The sequence below is a fragment of the Pantherophis guttatus genome, chromosome 2 (assembly GCF_059756535.1).
Source record: "Pantherophis guttatus breed Tessera chromosome 2, ASM5975653v1, whole genome shotgun sequence".
Lineage (NCBI taxonomy): Eukaryota > Metazoa > Chordata > Lepidosauria > Squamata > Colubridae > Pantherophis > Pantherophis guttatus.
The window spans coordinates 17397750-17417867 of NC_142064.1; the positions used below are offsets into that span (position 1 = coordinate 17397750).

The 20118-nt window shown below is 38.9% G+C and overlaps 1 protein-coding gene across 2 annotated transcripts in view; it reads left to right on the plus strand.

Moving 5' to 3' along the window:
- The window catches only part of WDR7 (WD repeat domain 7), a 240191-nt gene that overhangs the window by 167013 nt on the left and 53060 nt on the right, over positions 1-20118 (plus strand). For both annotated transcript variants that reach the window (XM_034442484.2, XM_034442485.2), the window contains 3 exons: positions 3945-4131; positions 16333-16450; positions 17679-17828. In XM_034442484.2, the coding sequence (XP_034298375.2) occupies positions 3945-4131; positions 16333-16450; positions 17679-17828 (455 nt within the window). The remainder of the gene's footprint in view (positions 1-3944; positions 4132-16332; positions 16451-17678; positions 17829-20118) is intronic.

The window sequence follows — 20118 nt, forward strand, 5'->3', positions numbered from 1 at the left end:
TCTGTGGACATGCAAGCCGTCACCCCAGTTCAGCTCTGCCGCGCGTGCCTCCCACCGGCCAGCTGGTCATCATGTCTCTGCCGCGCATGCACATGGGGCGGGGGCATACAGGGGGCCACGCACGTATGCATGGTGGGCGGGGCGTGCATGTGTGGAGGGACAGGGCACATGCACATGGGGTGGGGGGCATGTGGGGGGTATGCTTGCATGTGCGGGGACAGGGCTCATTGCATTTGGGGGGTTCGGGCACGTTTTGGGTACTCGGTCCGGAAAAGGTTCGCCATCATGGCCCTATATTCTCCTACAAAGCTGGGTCTTCACAGTCTCCCAGAATATTAATAGGTATAAGGCTATTCTTGCCTCTGGGATTAAAACTATTTCAAAAGAGAAAGGTGTTCCTGCGACTGAAATTTGAAATTGGACTTTGGCCGTGGCTCAGCTTCTACTATGGATAGGAAATTCATGTTGGAGGACATTTTGCAGTGGATTGTAATTATCTTTTATTTCTGTTCTGTGGGGTTGGGGGAGAGCAGTAGGAGAGGGAGAGAACAATCCTTTAAATTGCAAAGACTCATGAGGTTAAAACGCTGGGTTGACAATCAGCAAGCTCATGTTCGAGACCCATTTCTGCTGTGGGGCGGTTTGAGCTCCTGTCACACACTCAGCTCCTGCTGACCCAGCAGTTTGAAAGTGGACAACTGCAAGTAGTCCCAAAGGTGCTTTTTCAAGAGGCAATTGGATTTTCTGGTTTTTCTTTGAAGACATTTCACTTCATCCAAGAAGCTTATTCAGCTCTGAATGGAAGGATTTATGCTTCTTGCAGACATCCTTCCATTCCCCACCATCCAGTCAGAAACTTCTTGGATGAGATTTCTGGGAGTTGAAATTTCAATGTTGAAAGATACTTGGTTTGTTGGTTTGTCTTCTTGTTTGTTTAAATCAAACATTAGCATAGCCCTTTAGCTAAGGGGGAAGGATGCCAATGATGCTGACTGTTCTATCTCACCATTCTAACAGTTTCAGAACAACTAATCAGTGGAACCACTTGCCTCCAGAAGTTGTGAATGCTCCAACACTGGAAGTTTTTAAGAAGCTGTTGGATAACCATTTGTCTGAAGTGGTGTAGGGTTTCCTGCCTAAACGGGGTTGGACTAGAAGACCTCCAAGGTCCCTTCCAACTGTTATTCTATTCTAAACTCAAAATGACACTAATTTTTATACTAATCCTTCTATATAATTCTATCTTAGATAATATGCTCAAAGCCTCAGGAGCTTTAAGGGCAATTAGAGGTCAGTAAAAACAACATTTGAACGGTGCTGTGAAGAAGATTCACGCCATCATTTATGTTCTTAAAGGTGTTCTTGTAACCTACTTCCAAAAAGAGGTCCAAAAAATGTATGGTGTACAAGAATGTTCTCCTAAATGTTTAATCTATATTAATTATAGATTACCAGTCAGTGGTAGAATAAGCAACATGACTAAGCAATGAAAGGACTTTTTAAAAACCTCTTTGTTCATAATTGGCATGCTTTTTATATTGCAAGATCCAATCTGGGTTGGTTTTAGCTTCTGAGATGTTGCTGCTTCAAAATGGACAATATGAATGTTTTTCTTTTTTGTCAAAGAACAAACACAGGTAGTCCTCGACTTACAACAGTTCACTTAGTGACAACAACAAAGTTACAACCACACTGAAAAAAGTGACTTAGGACTTTTTCACACTTAACGACTTTTCCAGCATCCTCATGATCATGGGATCAAAATTCAGACGCTTTGCACCTGGCTCGTATTTATGACCGTTGCTATGTTCCGGGATCATGTGATCACTTTTTGAGAACTTCTGAAAACCAAAGTCAATGATTCAGATTCACTTAACAACTGGGTTACTAACTTATCAACTGCAGTGATTCACTGAACAACTCAGGCAAGAAAGATCTTAAAATGGGGCAAAATTCACTTAACAAATGTCTCACCTAACAACAGAAATTTTGGGCTCAATTGTGATCGTAACTCGAGGACGGCCTGTTCTGTATTCTTCTCAGCCTGCTGTTCCTCATAATACAGGTAGTCCTTGACTTAGAACCATTTGTTTAGCGACCATTACAACAACAGTGAAAAAAAGTTTGTCCTTGCAGTTACAACTGTTGCAGCCTCTCCCATGGTCACGTGTTAAAAATCTGGGCTCTTGGCATCATGTGTCACCATTTTGCGACCTTCCAAGCCAGCTTCTGACAAGCAAAGTCAATAGCACGTAAAAAATGCAAGTAGAAAAATAGGGACCACCTTTGGTGGGAAGGTAACAGCATTCCTTGCGCCTTTGGCGTTTAGTCATGATGGCCACGTGACCAAGGAGACGTCTTCGGACAGCGCTGGTTCTTCGGCTTAGAAAAGGAGATGAGCACTGTCCCCTAGAATCAGGAATGACCAGCACATATGTGTGAGGGGAACCTTTACCTTTACCTTTATTAATAACTAGGCAAGGCTTCAAAATTAAATTTTGAATTTTTATTTATTTATTTATCTATTTAAAAGATTTGTTTGTCTGGATATCTTAAAACCACAAGTCTGGGCAATTCACAACATTGACCTAAAATCAGACATCATAAAACAGTAAAAGAAAAAAAAGTAAAATAAATGTGCCCACTAGTCCAAAAGCCTAATTTTGCTTTCCAAAAGTGAACTTTTTTTTTTTTTGATAAATTAGCAGAGAAAGGAAATTGATGTTAGAGGTGGATAATGGATTAGTTGTGGCCTACCTTATTTAATTCTTTTAACGAAAATTGAACAACCATGTCTATAAGGGCACCCTTGTTTACATTCTCCTGAGATTTTTATTAATTATTTGCTCTAAAGATTTTCCAATCGTACAAAAATAATTTTTAAATCCGAAGTGGTCAGAGTTGTTGGTATACGTTTGAGCTATTTTCAGTAGGTAAGCAAAACTTTCTGACTCCCAACAATTTTCATACAGCAAATAAAAGTCAGGTTAAAAGAAATCTCTTTCTGCTTCCCATTTTATTTCAATCTCTCTATCTCCCACTTCTTAAATGAAGACTAATTAAGCTTTTTTTTTTCCCCCACTCATTTCGATTGAGAGATACCTTGAATTCTCATCCTAAAATCATGGATTATGTGATTTTTAATTCTGCACATTCTAAGGTTGCTGGGTTGGGGAAAGGTAGAGCTGAATTTTATACAGGCATTAATATGCTGTGAGTTAGAATCCCTTCTCTCTTACAATTATGTTTGGAAGAGTTAGCGGTAAAAAGGAAAACAGACCATCAAAGAGCACGACGGCCAGACATCATCAAAGCTGATACCAGCCAGATCATAGAAAAATCAACAAAGCAGTGCAAAATCGGAATATGCGGAGAGACCTGGCCCATAGAATCACCAAAATAGGACATGACAATATGGATATTCTATATAGAATTCTATAAAGAATTCTATATATAGATAACATCGCTATCTCCCACAATGCAAATGACTGTACATATAGCTTATTGCAACACATGGCACATAGGGCATAAGAAGGAATTGCTTTCCATTATTTTTATACATACATAAAAACCAGGGGTGGACTCGACTTACCTTTACTACCGGTTCGCAACGGGATCGCATGCACGCGCACGCTTCTGTGCATGAGCAGATCGTCTATGATGACATCTGGGCGGGTGGGCGGAGCCTCTCGCCGGTTTTACTACCGGTTCACAAGAACCGGACTGAACTAGGGGCAACCCACCATTGATACAGACATATATAAATATATACATACAAACATTCTTACCTGAGCTGCATTTTTACTCTTGGCCCCAGTTAGCAAACTGGATAAAGGAACTCTTAACCAGTAACCCCATAAGCTTCCAATCTGCCCAAATCATAATATCCCACATTTAGATCTTGTTTTCCTAACTCTCGCTTCCTAACATGTCTTGTTTGGCAGGCAAAGCTTTGACCTATCTTCTGCTGCAACCTCCCAGTCCAAAGCTTCCTCCTCACAGCACCATTCGAAGAACTGCCATTGACCTCATAGGAAGAGGGTTTACAGTGTGGGAGCCTTATATGGACGTGTCTGCTGTGCTGATGGGCCTTTTGGAACTCTGTGCAGATGCCGAAAAGCAACTTTCAAAGTAAGCATTTATCCCTTATTTGATTAAAAAAGGAAAAATGTTTTATGTATGATAGGCCTCCCTTGTTTTTGATGGGGACATTTGCATTATATTTCCAATAGTCCAATTTCTGATTGACTGTCACTTCCATGAGCACTTTTCACCGGTGCTTCAAGACTCTTCACGGATTTCTCATTTGCTTCTGGGTAAAGTTCAAATTGAGGCCTTTGAACTATGGTACTGGAGAAGACTCCTGCGAGTCCCTTGGACTGCAAGGCGATCAAACCGGTCAGTCCTAGAGGAGATCAACCCTGACTGCTCTTTAGAAGGCCAGATTCTGAAGATGAAGCTCAAATACTTTGGCCACCTAATGAGAAGGAAGGACTCACTGGAGAAGAGCATGATTCTGGGAAAGATTGAGGGCAAAAGAAGAAGGGGATGACAGAGAACGAAGTTGCTGGATGGAGTTACTGAAGTAGTCGGCGTGAGCTTAAATGGTCTCCAAGGGATGGTAGAGGACAGGAAGGCCTGGAGGAATGTTGTCCATGGGGTCGCGATGGGTCGGACACGACTTCGCAACTAACAACAACAACAAAAAGTTCAAAGTGTCATTTCAACCTACAAAGCCACATACGACTTGGTGGTGCCAAGCTACCTTCAGAACTATCTCTGCAGCCAGAATTGACTCAATTCATTTGTCCTGTAAGAAACTCCTTATCGTCCCCATATTACAGGCTGAAGTGGCTGAAGCACCCCTCTATTATTTTACGTGGAGGTATCAATTTATCTGCGAGTAAATAAACTTTCCTAAACACCAAAGGTGTTGCTTTGATGGGAAACTTACTGTGTTCTGTACTTTCACGCTGACCACATTTTGACAGAAGTATCTCTCAGACAACACAGGCTACCCTGGCCCCCTTGAGTCTGAGATGAACCCCAATCCCCTTGAGTCGGTCATGACTGGATAGGGGAAATCCTGAAACCTTTATCTGTGCTATGGGACACCCTTTCAGTTCACATCTGTTTAGTCCCCACATTGTTGGCATTCTGGAAAGTCCAAGCTTGTTCTGGAGAACCTCTGGTAGTTGAGAAGATGCTGATCTATGGTAGCTTGTTTTTATATTCCATATTTTTTGCATTTTATATTGGTGAATTTTAGGACCTTTTATCTTCTACCATGGATTTTATTGTGTTATTGCTTTTTATTGTAACCTATGAGAATCCTGCTGTTACAGAAGGAGAGGAGGAGGACTGAAAATGCTCCTTATGGGTTGAACCATTTCTGCCTGTCAGAAAAATAGGATAAATGGATAGGGGCTACTTTGACATTAATAATAATATCCAAAGGTAAAAAAAAATACAAATCCACTGTATGCCAGCCACATCCAGAAATCTGTTCTTTAGGCCACAGTCAATAAATCCTGAGGTCTAGCAAATTCAACATACAAATCCATTGCTGGTTGAACAAATTGTGACTTCAGTAAAGCACAAGCATTTATACCCTTTTAGAGTGTAATTGTAGGCATCTACTAAAAAACACAATCAAAAGGAAAACAATCTTGGTTACTCATTTGAAATACCCTTTTCCAATTGAATTCCAGTGTTATGTGTCTTATTCATTCCTTTCCTTCCACAGAAAATTTAGTCATGCTATCCTGGCTTCTAGGAAACAGTTCAATCCTACATTTATGGTTTAGACCAGGGGTCTCCAACCTTGGCTACTTTAAGACTTGTAGATTTCAACTCCCAGAATTCCTCAGCCAGCTGGTTTAGACCTGGTTTTAGACCTCAGCCTGGTTTAGACTTCATAAGGTTGGAGACCCCGGTTTAGACTTTAGACTTCATAAGGAAGCCACGATAGCTTTATGAAATCAGCCACGATAGCTTTATGAAATCAGAAAGAAAAGGCAGAAACAAAGAGAGACCATGTGAATACATTAATCTCAAACAAATAAATAATGGTTTATCCATTTAATTTTGCATGTGAGTTGAGACAAGTAGGGAATAAACTTTTCATATCCCCGGGAGTCTAAACTGCACATTCCCTGTATCTTTTTCTATTTTACTTAAAATAGAATTTGCTTCATCTTGTTGGTTTTTTATGGCATGTCATTGTTATTTTGTTAAATATAGCAGTAGAGAAACTTCTCTGCCTCTCTCTGTTGTTTTATATTTATATTTGTTTCATGACCTGCAATTGGATCTTGCTCTGTTAAGCCCATTAATTCATATATACATTGTGGCTGTGCTTCGGTGACAATGAATATGCATATTTACTGTCAGGAGAAATTTATAAGAATCTGTCCATCCTTTTTTTTTCTATTAAAAATACACTCAAATCTGTTTGAAGTAGTTAAATTTTAGCGTTAAGCAACATAACATTCTACAGAGGATGAATAAACCCACAGAGATAAGTTTTGTGGTATGTGTTATTTTCTAAAAATGTTTTCTTTAAAAACAAGAACATTGTTCTAGATTACTCTTTCATGGAAATATAATTTAAAAATCAGATTAATGAAAGCTTTCAAACATCCAGAGAGCTTCTGACTTCTTTCAGAAAAACTTCAGTTGACACTCTGTGTTGAAATTCTTAAAAGAGCTATTGTTTTGACCTTTTAATCGGCAATTTTACATATTTATATTCCAACATGAAACTACGGATAACAAAACCACAAATAATTGAGCCTATGAGACTTTGGGAGTGGGGATGGGTTAGATTCTGGGGGCCTATGTTTGTCCCACTCCCAACCCCTCTCTCAAGTACCTCCTTCCTCTTCCTTCTGTAGAGGTTATCTGTTACAATATCTCTATTTATTATTCCTTCTTACTTATTTGTCGCAGGCTTCACTGGGTCAAATTAATTGTGGGGTTCTGTAGAGCTTCCTTGTGAATTGTTTTTTTTGGGGGGGGGCATGTGTTAGGGTTAGGGTTAGGATTTGTCCTTTGACAATCTCACTGGAGGCATCTCCAAGATTGTGTCACTGGATGCTGGTGTTGCCTACAAGTTGCTTGTGCAATTTCTGTAGAGCAAAGAATCCAATATGAACCATGGGGCTTAAGCAGAACAGCTCTTTCCATACCAGTCTGGCTGGCCACTCCAAAGAAGGCCAGCTGTCGCAACCAACAATATTCACTGCAAACAAATAAGGAGTAGCAAACAGAGAAACATAACAGAGATTATTTAATTGCAATCCTTAAAAATAGGTTTAATGCATGTGGTAAAGCAATCCCTGCAGGTATGGACAAAGCAGTGAATATAAGAAAAACCAATACAGATATATAAACCTGATCTTTGTTTACAACTTGAGATATGTGAAACAAGGATATTAAACCTGTGGATAAGATCCATCTATGTACAATTTGCAGAAAAGTTAAAACACATTCCATTTTATATATGGAAGAGTATATCAGATGTATGGAAAGGGTCATGATCTATCATTACCCTTTACTTTATTAATGTGATAGCACAGTGGATATAATCATAAACCAGGATCGAAACTGAGTCTGTTTCCAAAAACTTGTTAATGTTATTGTTATTAACTTGTTTAATAACAATAATGTTATTAACTTGGTGTAACATTCTTCTTGTGTAGGCTAAAGGTAGATGCCATTATGAATGATGATTATTTTTAAAAAAAACTTATAGCAATATTTTTTAATTCAGAAAAAGTACGATAAGAAGAATCTATTTGCAATAACAGTTGAAAAAAATTCACACGTTTTGATTTTTCAATAATGCTGGCATAATTGCATGTATTAGTGTGTTTTTTTACTAGTGTAAAATCATACCTGGATAACTTCTTTTCGCATTTAATATATGCCTAATGCAACCATAAAATTAAATATGCATTATGTCTAATGCTAGAACCCAATCAGAGGATTTTTAAAAGTAGTAAAAATTATCCTGGCCCATGTATATAAACTTATTTCAGTATCATCTCTTATGATGATATGATGAAACATGTAAACATGAAGTATCTGATAAATAGGCAAATCTAAAAAATGATAAATTTTTGAGAAGAAAAATCAATCAAACTATGAAATCAAAAGAAACAAAGATATAAAAATATTGTGCAGTTATCACAGCGATTAGATGTACCAAGCCATTCCAAAGAGTTTTCGGCCTAATTGTGCAAAAAAATGTATTTTTACTTAAGTATCTTCCTGCTTTCTGGAGGGAGGAAGGAAGAATTAATCATTGTCCTTCTGCTCACAATCTCTGAGCTATGAAAAAATCCTTTCCATGATGATGGTAATAAAAGCCTTTTAAAATTATCATTCTCTGTAATTTGAATTATCTGAGTGCTTAACTCTTGCCTAATAAAACATAAAAATCTTTGTCAATTTTTACAATACTAGATAAAAGACATAATAAAATATAATATTGAAATGTATTTTGTATTTTAAAATTAATATTTCCCTCTAGGAAATTAGGGAGGAGAAAGTCATATGCTGAGTTTTATTTCTTTCCCTTTCATTCCTGCACAACTAAGGTGTGCCTTATCTTTAGATATTTGTATCTAATAAAACACAGTTTTGATTGTTACCAGATTTCTTCAATCTGTTCTAAAATGTCAGAAAACGTTTTAAAACCTCGAGTAAGTCGGGTTTTTTATTGTGGTTTTCTTCATTGTCTTCCAAAAATGTATTCAAGCCCTGATGTTCAATGTTAAGCTTCTTTATCTAAGAGTTCTCCAATTCAGCTAAAGTTTTTGCCAACATAGACAACTAATATAGCTTATCTAATTTGATTCTTTGTCCCTTTTCTGAATTATTTAACACATAGTACAATGATGCTGCTCATTAATATTAATTATATTTAAACATTCTACCCTGATTTTTAGCATATGCTCAGAATCACAAAAAAGGAAATAATGTATTAAAATGCAATATTAAAAATAAATTTAAAAGAGTCACGAAAGTAGAAATCATTAAGGTCATTATAAACATTTTGAGTAAACTAATGTAAAATTGAAGATTATTGCCTGGATCTCATAGAGTGTTATCATTTGATATTACTTACTTAGAAAAAAAGAAACTAAAACATCATCTCTAGCACAAGAATTACATTTTTATCTGTGTAACATTTGCCTAAAAATCATATTCTAAAGCTTCTTTGATAATGATGATGTCCCATCATGTAAAGTAATTTTGTTACGATTTAAAAAGGATTTATTAATATGTCTTCAGTTGTTTTCCGTCTGACTCATTTGATATGCTTTTTTCCTATCAGATTTTTAAAGTTTGTAAGATAGTTGTTAAGTCTCTGTTAATTGAGGGCAAATCAAAGTTTTCCAATTGTTTTCCTCAAAGAGTCATAGCCTCAACATATGTTTTTATATGAAGTTGAAGCTATATGAACTCAAATGAAAATGCAGGTTTTAAATTTTGATTGGCAGAAATTTTGATTCCTAGATGTGATCCTTTTAGTAAATTACCCACTTTATATAGAGGACATATGTGCCGTTCCCAAAACATTGAGGGCAGATTATTTTCTCCAATTCAGCAATGGTATTCCTTTATATTGCATTATTCTTGTGGTGGTGGTGGTGTTGAACATTTCAGCTACCTTCCTTAAGCAAACTTGGTCATTGTCTGAAAATCCTCAAAGGATGCTGATATCGGGCAAGGATAAATCGTAAGGCATCTATCACTATTTAATTTCTGGTTTTGGTGAAACGGGAAATAAGTATATGTTATTACTACCAAGCTGGGTATTGCAAAAGTAAAATATTTTTGTCTCCTTAGGGAAGAGCTAGGCTTGTGTGCATGTAAGATTTTGTAGGTGTCTGTTTTGAGCAGAGCTTCCATAAAGACAAAGTATAGTTCTTCAAGATGCTATTTTAGGCTCCCTGCTATACCTCTAGCTGTCATAAAGATTAGTATTGCTCTCTGTATACAGAGCTGCTGAATAAATGAATGTATCAGCATGTAGCCTTGAGGAGACCAATGCAATTTTCATCATGATAAATTGCATAATAAGCGAGAAAGTGTTTGCTTATTAATCCATAACAAGATTTAGATTGAAAATGGCCTGTTACATCCGTGACAGGTACTGTACTGACTGCAGAGGGACTTAAGAGGGAAAGAAATGGAGCAACAATGTGTACAGGGGGTTAAGTGTCCATCTTACCCTCCCGATGCCCTGCTGAGCTGCCCCTTTTTTGTGCCTGATTTACCGTGCACACAATAACAGCGCACAGCTGCCTCACTTCTGTCTGTGATGTTAAGCATGGTTTATAAAGGAGCTTTTATGTCGAGCGTGTGGTTCTGAGGCGGAGGGGGAAAAAAATCACTTCACATTTATTGACAAAGGAAAACACATGCAGTGTTTATCTTTTTGTGTGTTTGGTGTGTGCGTGTGTGTGTGCGTGCGTGCGCGCGCAAGGGTTGAATAAAATACATTGCTAAGCTGTAGTGTGCAGATCTTTGAATTTCTTCTTTGCACTTTGGTAGTTCTTTCTCCCTGCCATCTCCTCCATTTCCACCTCCACGCCACCTCGACTTCCTCCCCAGAAAGGTTAAATTATGGAAAACGTGCTAACTGCACCAGAGAATTAAGAGTATTTAACTAGTATTAATTCAGCTTTGATTCTACGCTTAAAGAGATTATAGAAATCGTCCTGACCCACAATTTCCAGTTATAAGAATGCAGTTTAATTCATCTTACTTGGATGCAGTTTGTCCAATGCACTACTGTGTAATTAAGCAGCAAAATGTATTTATTAATTTAGATATTTGGTTTAACCTAAGGAATTTGCCAGTATTATTTCTTGTTTTGCTTCTGTTTCTTTCAAGAGAGCTTTATGAAACAGAAATGTTTCTGTTTTCACATTAAAATAACCAGTTAAAGCCAGGAGTGTGCAAGACTCCTTAATATGGAAATGTACCAAAATGTATCTGAATATGAGAAGAACTCTGGAAGCCTAAATTTAAGAAAAGTAGAATTCTAATATTTATATGCTTCTGGGATTGCCTAACCAGAGAAAAACTAGTCATTTGGTGTTTTAGTCAAGCTATAGTATTTTCAAATGGGAATGAAAAAATTGTGAGGAAAATCCATGATTTTTCTCATAGAAACTTCAGTGAGTTAATAGTAGAGCACTATGATATATGCAAATTTCAGTACTGTATGTTTGACTTGCTATCATGGAAACTTTACAAATTCTAGTGGAATTACTTTAGAATTTTACCAATTCATACTGAGCTTTCCATTTGAGAATTATGTCCATAATTCAAGAACTTCCTTCCTTCCTTCCTTCCTTCCTTCCTTCCTTCCTTCCTTCCTTCCTTCCTTCCTTCCTTCCTTCCTTCCCTTCCCTTCCCTTCCCTTCCCTTCCCTTCCTCCCTCCCTCCTTCCTCCTTCCTTCATTCCTTCCTCTTACACACCCACACACACACCCTTCCTCCTCCCTCTCTCTCTCTCTCTATTGCTCCTTCCTTCTTTCCCTTCTTCCTTCCTTCCTGCCTCCCTCCCTCCCTTCGCTTTGAGAGATTGACAATATTTTAAAGAAATGGTAAGCAATCTGGTACTTCTGGTGACTCATATACTTCCTTCCTTCCTCCCTCCCTCCCTTCCCTTCCCTTCCTCCCTCCTCCCTCCTTCCTTCATTCCTTCCTCTTACACACTCACACACACACCCTTCCTCCTCCCTCTCTCTCTCTCTCTCTCCGTTGCTCCTTCCTTCTTTCCCTTCTTCCATCCTTCCTGCCTCCCTCCCTCCCTGCCTCCCTCCCTTCGCTTTGAGAGATTGACAATATTTTAAAGAAATGGTAAGCAATCTGGTACTTCTGGTGACTCATATACTTGCAATACTTCTGTTGCTGTTTACCAGGTTCACTAATCCTATCCAGAAACTGAACAGAATGGATAAAATGTGTTGTGGTGGGAAAAGCTAATGAAAGAAAAAACAATGGACCAGATTCATCTGAAGCCAGCTGGGGAAAATACTGTAGAAAAACTCCCCCCAGTACATCCCTATGCAGCAGTCAGTTGGATAGCGGTTCACGGTGTTGTTGACTCATCCATTCTTAGCTTTCTTCCCTTCTAATCATCTTAGGCTTCATTCATGCTCCCCAGTGCATATTCTCACCTAAATGTACAAGGAGAGAACAGAAATACACCCACAAACACCCACCCACCCATCCACCCAAACATAAATATGAGATGTCACTTTATCACAGAAGAGAGTACATGTATCTCATATGGCTGTGTCTGGTAAAGAGTTTGTGGGGGGGGGGGTTCAGAAACCATTCTCTGCCTGCTTGTATCGTGTGTGTTTTGAATTATTTATAATAAACAAACAAACAAACAACAAACAAATACCCGATGGATATAAGAAAACTGTCTTTGCCCCGGGTCAATTTATTTTCACCTCTAGCCCACAAATCCTCTCTTCTGACTCTTCTGGTTTTGCCTTCTGGTCTTGCTTCCCTTCCGCAGAGGAGGCCTTTCTCGGCTGCCGTCTGATCCCTTTGACAGAACCGAATTCTCTCTCTGCACAGCAGATGTTCCACTATTGTCCCCGTGATCCTTGCCCAAATCCATACATACAAGCTACAGTGACATTTATTACTTTTACCATGAGCAGGTTCCCTGCATAGCATGCACCTTGCAGGCACGGAAGGCGCTCTTTGTACTGACCATGCAGAGGAGTAAAAAAATATATATATATCCCTCAATAAAAATCCGACTATAGGGACCAACTCAACGCTCCCTTGTTCATATTAGCTTTGCATCTGCTTTTAATTTGGCCCTGGGTATCGGGGCAGTGTGCCTGCTCCTTCATGCACAGTTCTTGCCTCTGATAGACCAGCTGGCTCAGCTACAGGAGGGGGCTAATCTCTGGCCACATACTAACACTAGAGAGTGTCATTAATGAATTAATAAGGAGCCTGTTGCTTTCAGAAAAATCTATGCCTTCCCATCAGGAAGTGGGAGGAGGAGGAGGAAAGAAAAAGAACACATTCCGATTTATTTATTTATTTATTTAGCTCTGAAAGTCATAAAACACGAGAAAGGTACATTAAGGAGATTGCATTTTAAATTAATGGCTTCTTTCTGGTGTTTCTGCCCAGCATCCACCCACCTCCGCTCTACCTCTTCAAATTGGTCCATATCTAACGTTACAGAGATCATCCTATTGGTGGGGAGAAAATGTTGAGGAAATATTCGCATAGACTCAAATTCGGAAAGGAAATGTAAAAAAAAAAACGCACGCCTCTTTAAACATTACAAAAGTTTGTGCATTTTATTGGGAATAATAGACTGATTCTTGTGACGGCCGTTTTGTCAGTTCTGCCTGTGGTCGTGAAGCGGATCACCACAAAGTCGCTAAGCGTATTGTCGCATGATTGTGACTTGCGACTTCCTGCCAGCTTCCCCATTGATTTGGCTTTTGAGGAGCTGCTGCAAAGGTTGTACATGTCGATTGTGTGACAGAGGGTCACTGTGATCGTTTGTAAATGTACTGCACATTGGTTGCCAAGTGCCAGAATCACAACTGTGTGACTGCAGGGATGTTGCAACAGCTGCAACTTTGAGGACTGGCAGTAAGTCTCCTTATTCAGGCCATGGTAACTTCGTTCACTGAACAAACAATCATTAAATGAGGACTACCTGTAGGAATTACTGATTAATTAGACAGTGATGGTCATCTGAAATCCTGAAATATCCAAGTAAAAAAAAAAAGATTATATCTGTTATTCTCATTTGTGAAAACACTTTCAATCTAACTTGTCTTTCCTGTCAAGCGCAGAAAATCAGGAGTCCAGGCATTTCAAAAGAATATTCAAAAGAATATAGGTTTATTGTATGCTAAAGCTCTCTACAAGAATCTGTTCTGCCCCAGCTCCGGATTCCCAAGGATTGTGACACACACCAATGGTCCTTATCAAAGTTATAACGTACCAAGAATAAACAAAGTCCGGCAAAGGTTGGCAACCAGCCCAGAAAACAAGATACGATAAGACACTCACTCTTCAAAAATGCTCTGTAATAATTACACGTTGTTTCCAGCAAGAAATTACTAACTGTGTGTGACTTAAATAGGCTAAGGGAGTGGCCAATTATCCTCAAGCCTTACTCTCGACGAGACCTCCTCCTCCTGAGTAGCCACTCCTGCCTTTTGGCAGCCCTGCATGCTCGAGCATTGAGGAGAGGCTCCTCCACTTCGCTCTCTCCACTTGAAGGACCCTCTGGAAGTTCTGAAGGCCCAGGCTGAGTCTCTGCCTCTGGCACCACATCCTCTTCAGCCTCCTTTCTGTCCGACACGAGCGCTGGCTGCCGGCGCGACCCCACACCAGCCTCCTCGTCGTCGGAATCAGCCACGATCTGCGCAGGCCACTGGCGGGCCACAACAGAATCTGAACTACTAACAGTCAAAGCAAATAGGCGGTAAATAAGAGAATTCAAGGTGGGCTGGACTTAGATCTCTTTTGGGCCCGAAGGGACTTGAGACTTGAGACTGATGACACATTTGACCCCTCCCTTGGGCTCAGTCTGGTGATCTCTTACATTTTCTTTTTAAGTATTTTCTTAGTTTGATTTTTTTTTAAGTGAGACTTATATATGAGGTTCCTTCCAGCAACAAATAATGTTCCCATGATTGAAGTTCTCTAACAATTATTATTCATTGGAGTTGGAACTGGAAGTCTTTAAGATGTGGCCCTAACTCACAATTTGTGTATATTGTGGCTGCTGCCTGGAGAGCCTTTCCCCCTCCTGCACAGCTGATCAATTCTCAGGCCTCCTGTGTGAAGAAGGGGAACATTCTATTGTTTGAAAAAATCAAACAGTAAAAGAAAAAAAAGTACCTTGAGCAAACTCACTGGAGATTGGGAGGATGGGTTTACACCTATCACAATGATAGATCACAATGGAGGGAAAATGTCTGACTGAGATTCTCAGTCATCTAGGTCATGATTGTCCCAATGGTGCTTTTTTTCAAGAGGCAACTAGACACTCTGGTTTTTCTCTGAAGACATTTCCCTTCTCATCCAAGAAGCTTCTTCAGCTTTGGCTGGATGGTAGGGAATTCCCATTCCCCACCAACCAGCCAGAGCTGAAGAAGCTTCTTGGATTAGGAGTGAAACGTCTTCAAAAAAAACCCAGAAAGTCCATTTGCCTCTTGAAAAAAAACATCTTTGGGACAATGGAGAGAAAACTATAATGTTTTTTAATGCTCTTTACACCTACCATTTGGCTTTTGGTTCTCAGGCTATGCCCCACTTGGAAAGACCTACATAAAATCATCCAAAGGGTCAAAGTCTGTAGAGATTCTCAGTCATCCAGATCATAGTTGTCCCAAAAGTGCTTTTTTTTTTCAGCCCTTCCATTCCCCACTATCCTGTCAGAAATGAAGAAGCTTCTTGGATGAGAAGCGAAATGTCTTCAAAAGAAAAAACAAGGAAGTCCTGTTGCCTCCCGAAAAAGCACTTTTGGGACATCCACAGAGTCAAATGCAGTGCTAATGACTGCATAGTCAGTAGAATAAGAGTTCTGATCTGTTACTATTGAAGTATTTGAATTTGATCAGACTTGCACATTTTCTGTTTCCTGCTTCTTAGTATGTAAGAGTAAACTCATTGGACATGTGAGAAAGAAGCAGTTATTCTGTCTTTTATTTGTCCTAGCAATGTACTGTAAGTGATTTCAGTTCTAACGACTGTATTTGCTATGAATGGCACCTCTTTTTTTTTTAAAGAATAACTGTACTTGGAAAGAGGGTGGCCATGCTAAAATCTGTAGTTCCAATGTCAGCTATTCCAAAAATATGATAGGTTGACTGATATAGCAATAACTAACAGCAGGATTATATACACACTGCGTCTTAAACTTTAGCCAAGATATAAAATGCTGTTGTTGTTGTGTTTTTTGGCACGGCAGTATACATTTGTGTTGATCTTGGTTCTTGATATGTATTCAGTACTACAGCTAGATAATTTGTTAACAAGGCCTTTTTAACACTTTGGACAGATGCACATACTGTTTTCAATCTTCACGGTTAATTATTTGATTTTGTATTAGTTGCTAGAACACCCTGACTTCTAATCACTGCTCATTGTTGGGAGTCCATTATATTCTAACTGTTTGAGTGCTCCCGTTGACCTTGAACTGACATTATAAGCTGTGTCTAATCTTTTCAGTCTATATTTCTAATGCTTCTTTTCTTCCTCCCCCCCCCACCATCACCCTTCCTTCTTTGTCTGATCTCTGATTAGCATCAAAATGGGGCTGCCTCTGAGTCCAGCAGCGGACTCCGCCCGCTCTGCACGACACGCTCTCTCCCTCATTGCCACGGCCAGGCCACCCGCTTTCATCACCACTATTGCCAAGGAGGTAAGCAGAAGACCTTTGGCCATGTGCTTCCCTTCAGGAGGGAACAATGCCTTCATTGTTTAGCAACAAGAAACATTTGAGCATCTATTTGCTTTTTTCCCTTCCTTTCCAAATGGCTGGATTTCATGTATATCTGAATTTGCATCATCTACACGTACAAGAGGTTGTATATTTCAACGTCTCACCAGTTGCAATGCCTTTACACAAAACATGGAGTTTTTTTGAAATAGGAAAGAGGAGAAAAATAATGCTTCAGTCAGGCTTTATATCCCCAAAACAAATGGATGTGCATATTTATTAGAGTCTCTGGGGCTCTAGATTGTCGGCAGATTGCCGACTATAGATGAAAATGGGATACTGCTTTTAACATAATATTTCTTTTGTCACTTTATAGTGATCAACAAATCTAGAGTGGAGTCGACCAAAGAGATTGTAGAAAAAAAAATGCTTTTAAAAGTTTCTGACGATCAGGCAACTCAGCTGGGATCATCAGAGCCTTTTAAAAGTATTTTTGTAGAAAAAATGCTTTTAAAAGCCTCTGATGATCCCAGCTGAGCCTCGCGATCATCAGAGGCTTTTTTTTTACTTTTAAAAGCATTTTTTCGGCCGAAGAGGCTGTATAAAAATGCTTTTAAAAATTAAAAAAAAGCCTCTGATGATTGCACGGCTCAGCTGGGCATGGGGGGGGGCAGGGATTTTTGCTACCGGTTCTCCAAATCACCTTCTGCCATCGCTACCGGATCGGGCGATCCGGTCTGAACCGGGAGCATTTTACTCCTGCTTCATGTGTAGACCTGATTTTTTTGAGCCTGACATTTGTATTGCAAATTAGAGCTTCAAAATCCACAAATTATGATGAATTTATTACCAGTACTTCTGAGCATAAATGTTCTAATAAAAGCATGTGGAACAATAATCTGAACTACACTAAATGAATATGTATTTGGGCTCATTTGTGACAGTAACTTATTAAGAAGTATGGTTGAAGCACTGAATATTCCATAAAGTTAACAAACTGGGCCATGTATACATACCAAAAGCAGAGTATTAAACAAAACCTTAACACTTTGTTCTACTTATGATTGTGAATCCATCAAATTTTAATAGAAAATATTTGCAAGTACCCCTATATATATGTTTATTATTCAATATTTATCCCACCCATCTCCTCTATAAGGAGATGCTGGGCAGCTTACAAATTAACTCTTAAATACCTTTGTTTTTGTAGGTACACAGGCACACTGCTCTTCAAGCTAATACACAATCTCAACAAAATATCCATACCACCACCTTGGCTCGAGCAAAGGGAGAAATTCTGAGGGTTATTGAAATCCTTATTGAAAAAATGCCAACAGATGTTGTGGATCTCCTTGTAGAGGTATGTCAATATTTTATTATGCTTACATGTTAATAACAGTTGATATTTATGTTTGAGTTTATCCTGTATTGAAGAAGATAAGAGCCTTTGCATTGGCCTACCTGTTGGTACAACAGATCATTGTCATTGCAAAATCATTTCAAAGGCATTAAATGATTTAAGTGCTTACGAAAGGTCAGCAAGTCTCACCAGACTAATATTGTTTTTAAAACATTTGATTGAATGACTTTCTTAATAGATTGTGGGAATGTTGCAGACAGACTATACTTTGATTTCACTAGAGCATTTGGCAATGTGCCACACAACATTTAGCAAATTAATTGAGGGCCAAAGGAGATTTCAATAGAGGTGGGTGTAAAACTATTTTCAAAGCTGGCATTCCCACAACATTCTTAACTGGGTCAAGGAAAGGAAGTTAGCATCTCCTGTAAACATTCTAGCCCAAGTAACTGATTTAGTCAAACAATTATGTAGGGGAGAGGGTTAACTCGCCATTTCTCTGAGTAGAGGTTTGAAATACCAGAAAATTTGTGCAAAAACTGGAATTCTTGGCTGATGGCACTAAAGGGATTGGGTAGCTACCATACAATGATATTTCTAAGTTATAGTAGAAAACTAAAAGCAATAGAGTGAAATTTGATAGCAACAACTGCAATGCCCATCATCTAGGAAAAAGAAGTCAGATACAGTACATATTAATAAGGAAAGAGATACCTGGCTTGATAAACAGTATGTAAGAAAAGAATGAGGAGGTGATAAGCCACCTGGGAAAGCCAAAGGAAATCATCAAAACCATTAAAAAGTGAAAGTTAGAATATTTCAGATATGCGATGTGACACCCAGGAAAAATATGGCATACTTCACTTAATCCTGCCTGAAAAGATTGAAGGCAAACGAGGTCCAGGCAGAAGAACATCACCGCTTCAAAATCTAAGGGACTGGTTTGGACAAAACTCAGCAGCACTTTTTCATGCGACTGCTGATAAAAATAGGATCGCCAACATGATCGCCAACATCCGATGACGGATAGGGCACAAGAAGAAGAAAAGAATATACAGAAGTTGATCACAAGCTGAATATGAGTCAGCAGTGTGACATGGTCCCTCACAAGGCACAGTAGAAATCGTTTTCAAATCATAGAAATAGTTTCCTTGTGTTCTGTATTAGTCAGACCACACTTTGATCTGGACATCATATTTTGAGAAAGATTCAGGCAAACTTGGAACAAACTCATAAAAGGAAATGAGTGAAATGGCTCCTGGAAACTAAGTCTTCTGATAAGAAACTTGAGGGACCAGGGTATGTTTAGTTTCAGAAAAGTCAACTGACTGAGGATATGCTATCGCTCTTCAAGAACCTGAAGGCTTGTGAAGTTATAGGAAGTTAGATTCAGGCTGAAAGATAGGAAAACCTTTCTAAAAGGAGGACTAGATCTGACAATGGATCAATTACCAGAAAGATTCTCCCTTTCACTGAAGCTCTTCAAAGAGAGGTTGGACACGAATAGCCATCTGTTGGGGATCTTTTCATTTGCAATCTTGTACTAGACAGTGAATCAGATACTGTAGTCTAAATCAAGGGTCTCCAGCCTTGGCAAGTTTAAGCCTGGAGGACTTCAACTCCCAGAATTTCCTAGCCAGATTTGCTGGCTGGGGAATTCTGGGAGTTGAAGTCTGCCAGGCTTAAATTTGCCAAGGCTGGAGAGCCCTGGTCTAAATGACACATTCCCAGTTATACTTTTAAGTGCTATATGAAGCAATCTGCATGGTTAATTTAAAGTATTGCTTTGCATGAAGAATACCAATCTATCCAGGTTTTTCAGTCTACAACTGAAAATTATATTGGTAGCTCAGAGAGCTGCTAATAATCAGAACAGACAGCTAGGTGCAGACTTAGCATAAGGCAGTGTACTAATCACAAAAATATATTTTTTTTCTTCCTATGCATGGTATGTTTAATCCATGGAGGCTATTGGTATCTCAGTTTTAAGACATTTGCATTCTTTTTACATGTAATAGCTGAAATCCCCAAATCCTGACTGTTGCATGTTTTAAGCCTTGCGATACAAAGGCTGCTTGAAAGTTCTTTGATGTATGAATTTTGCTGCATGTGATTGGAATAACGCATGGGATATAGTCTGTTAAGCCTCTTCACTTTGTCTTCCATTGGAAAGTACTTTCCATTGGGATTCTGAATGCTGCCTTTTTAAACAATCCTGAAATAACTGAAATTCGAACAGTTTACAAAAGATACTTGAATTACAGCAATAGCACTTAGACTTATATATCAC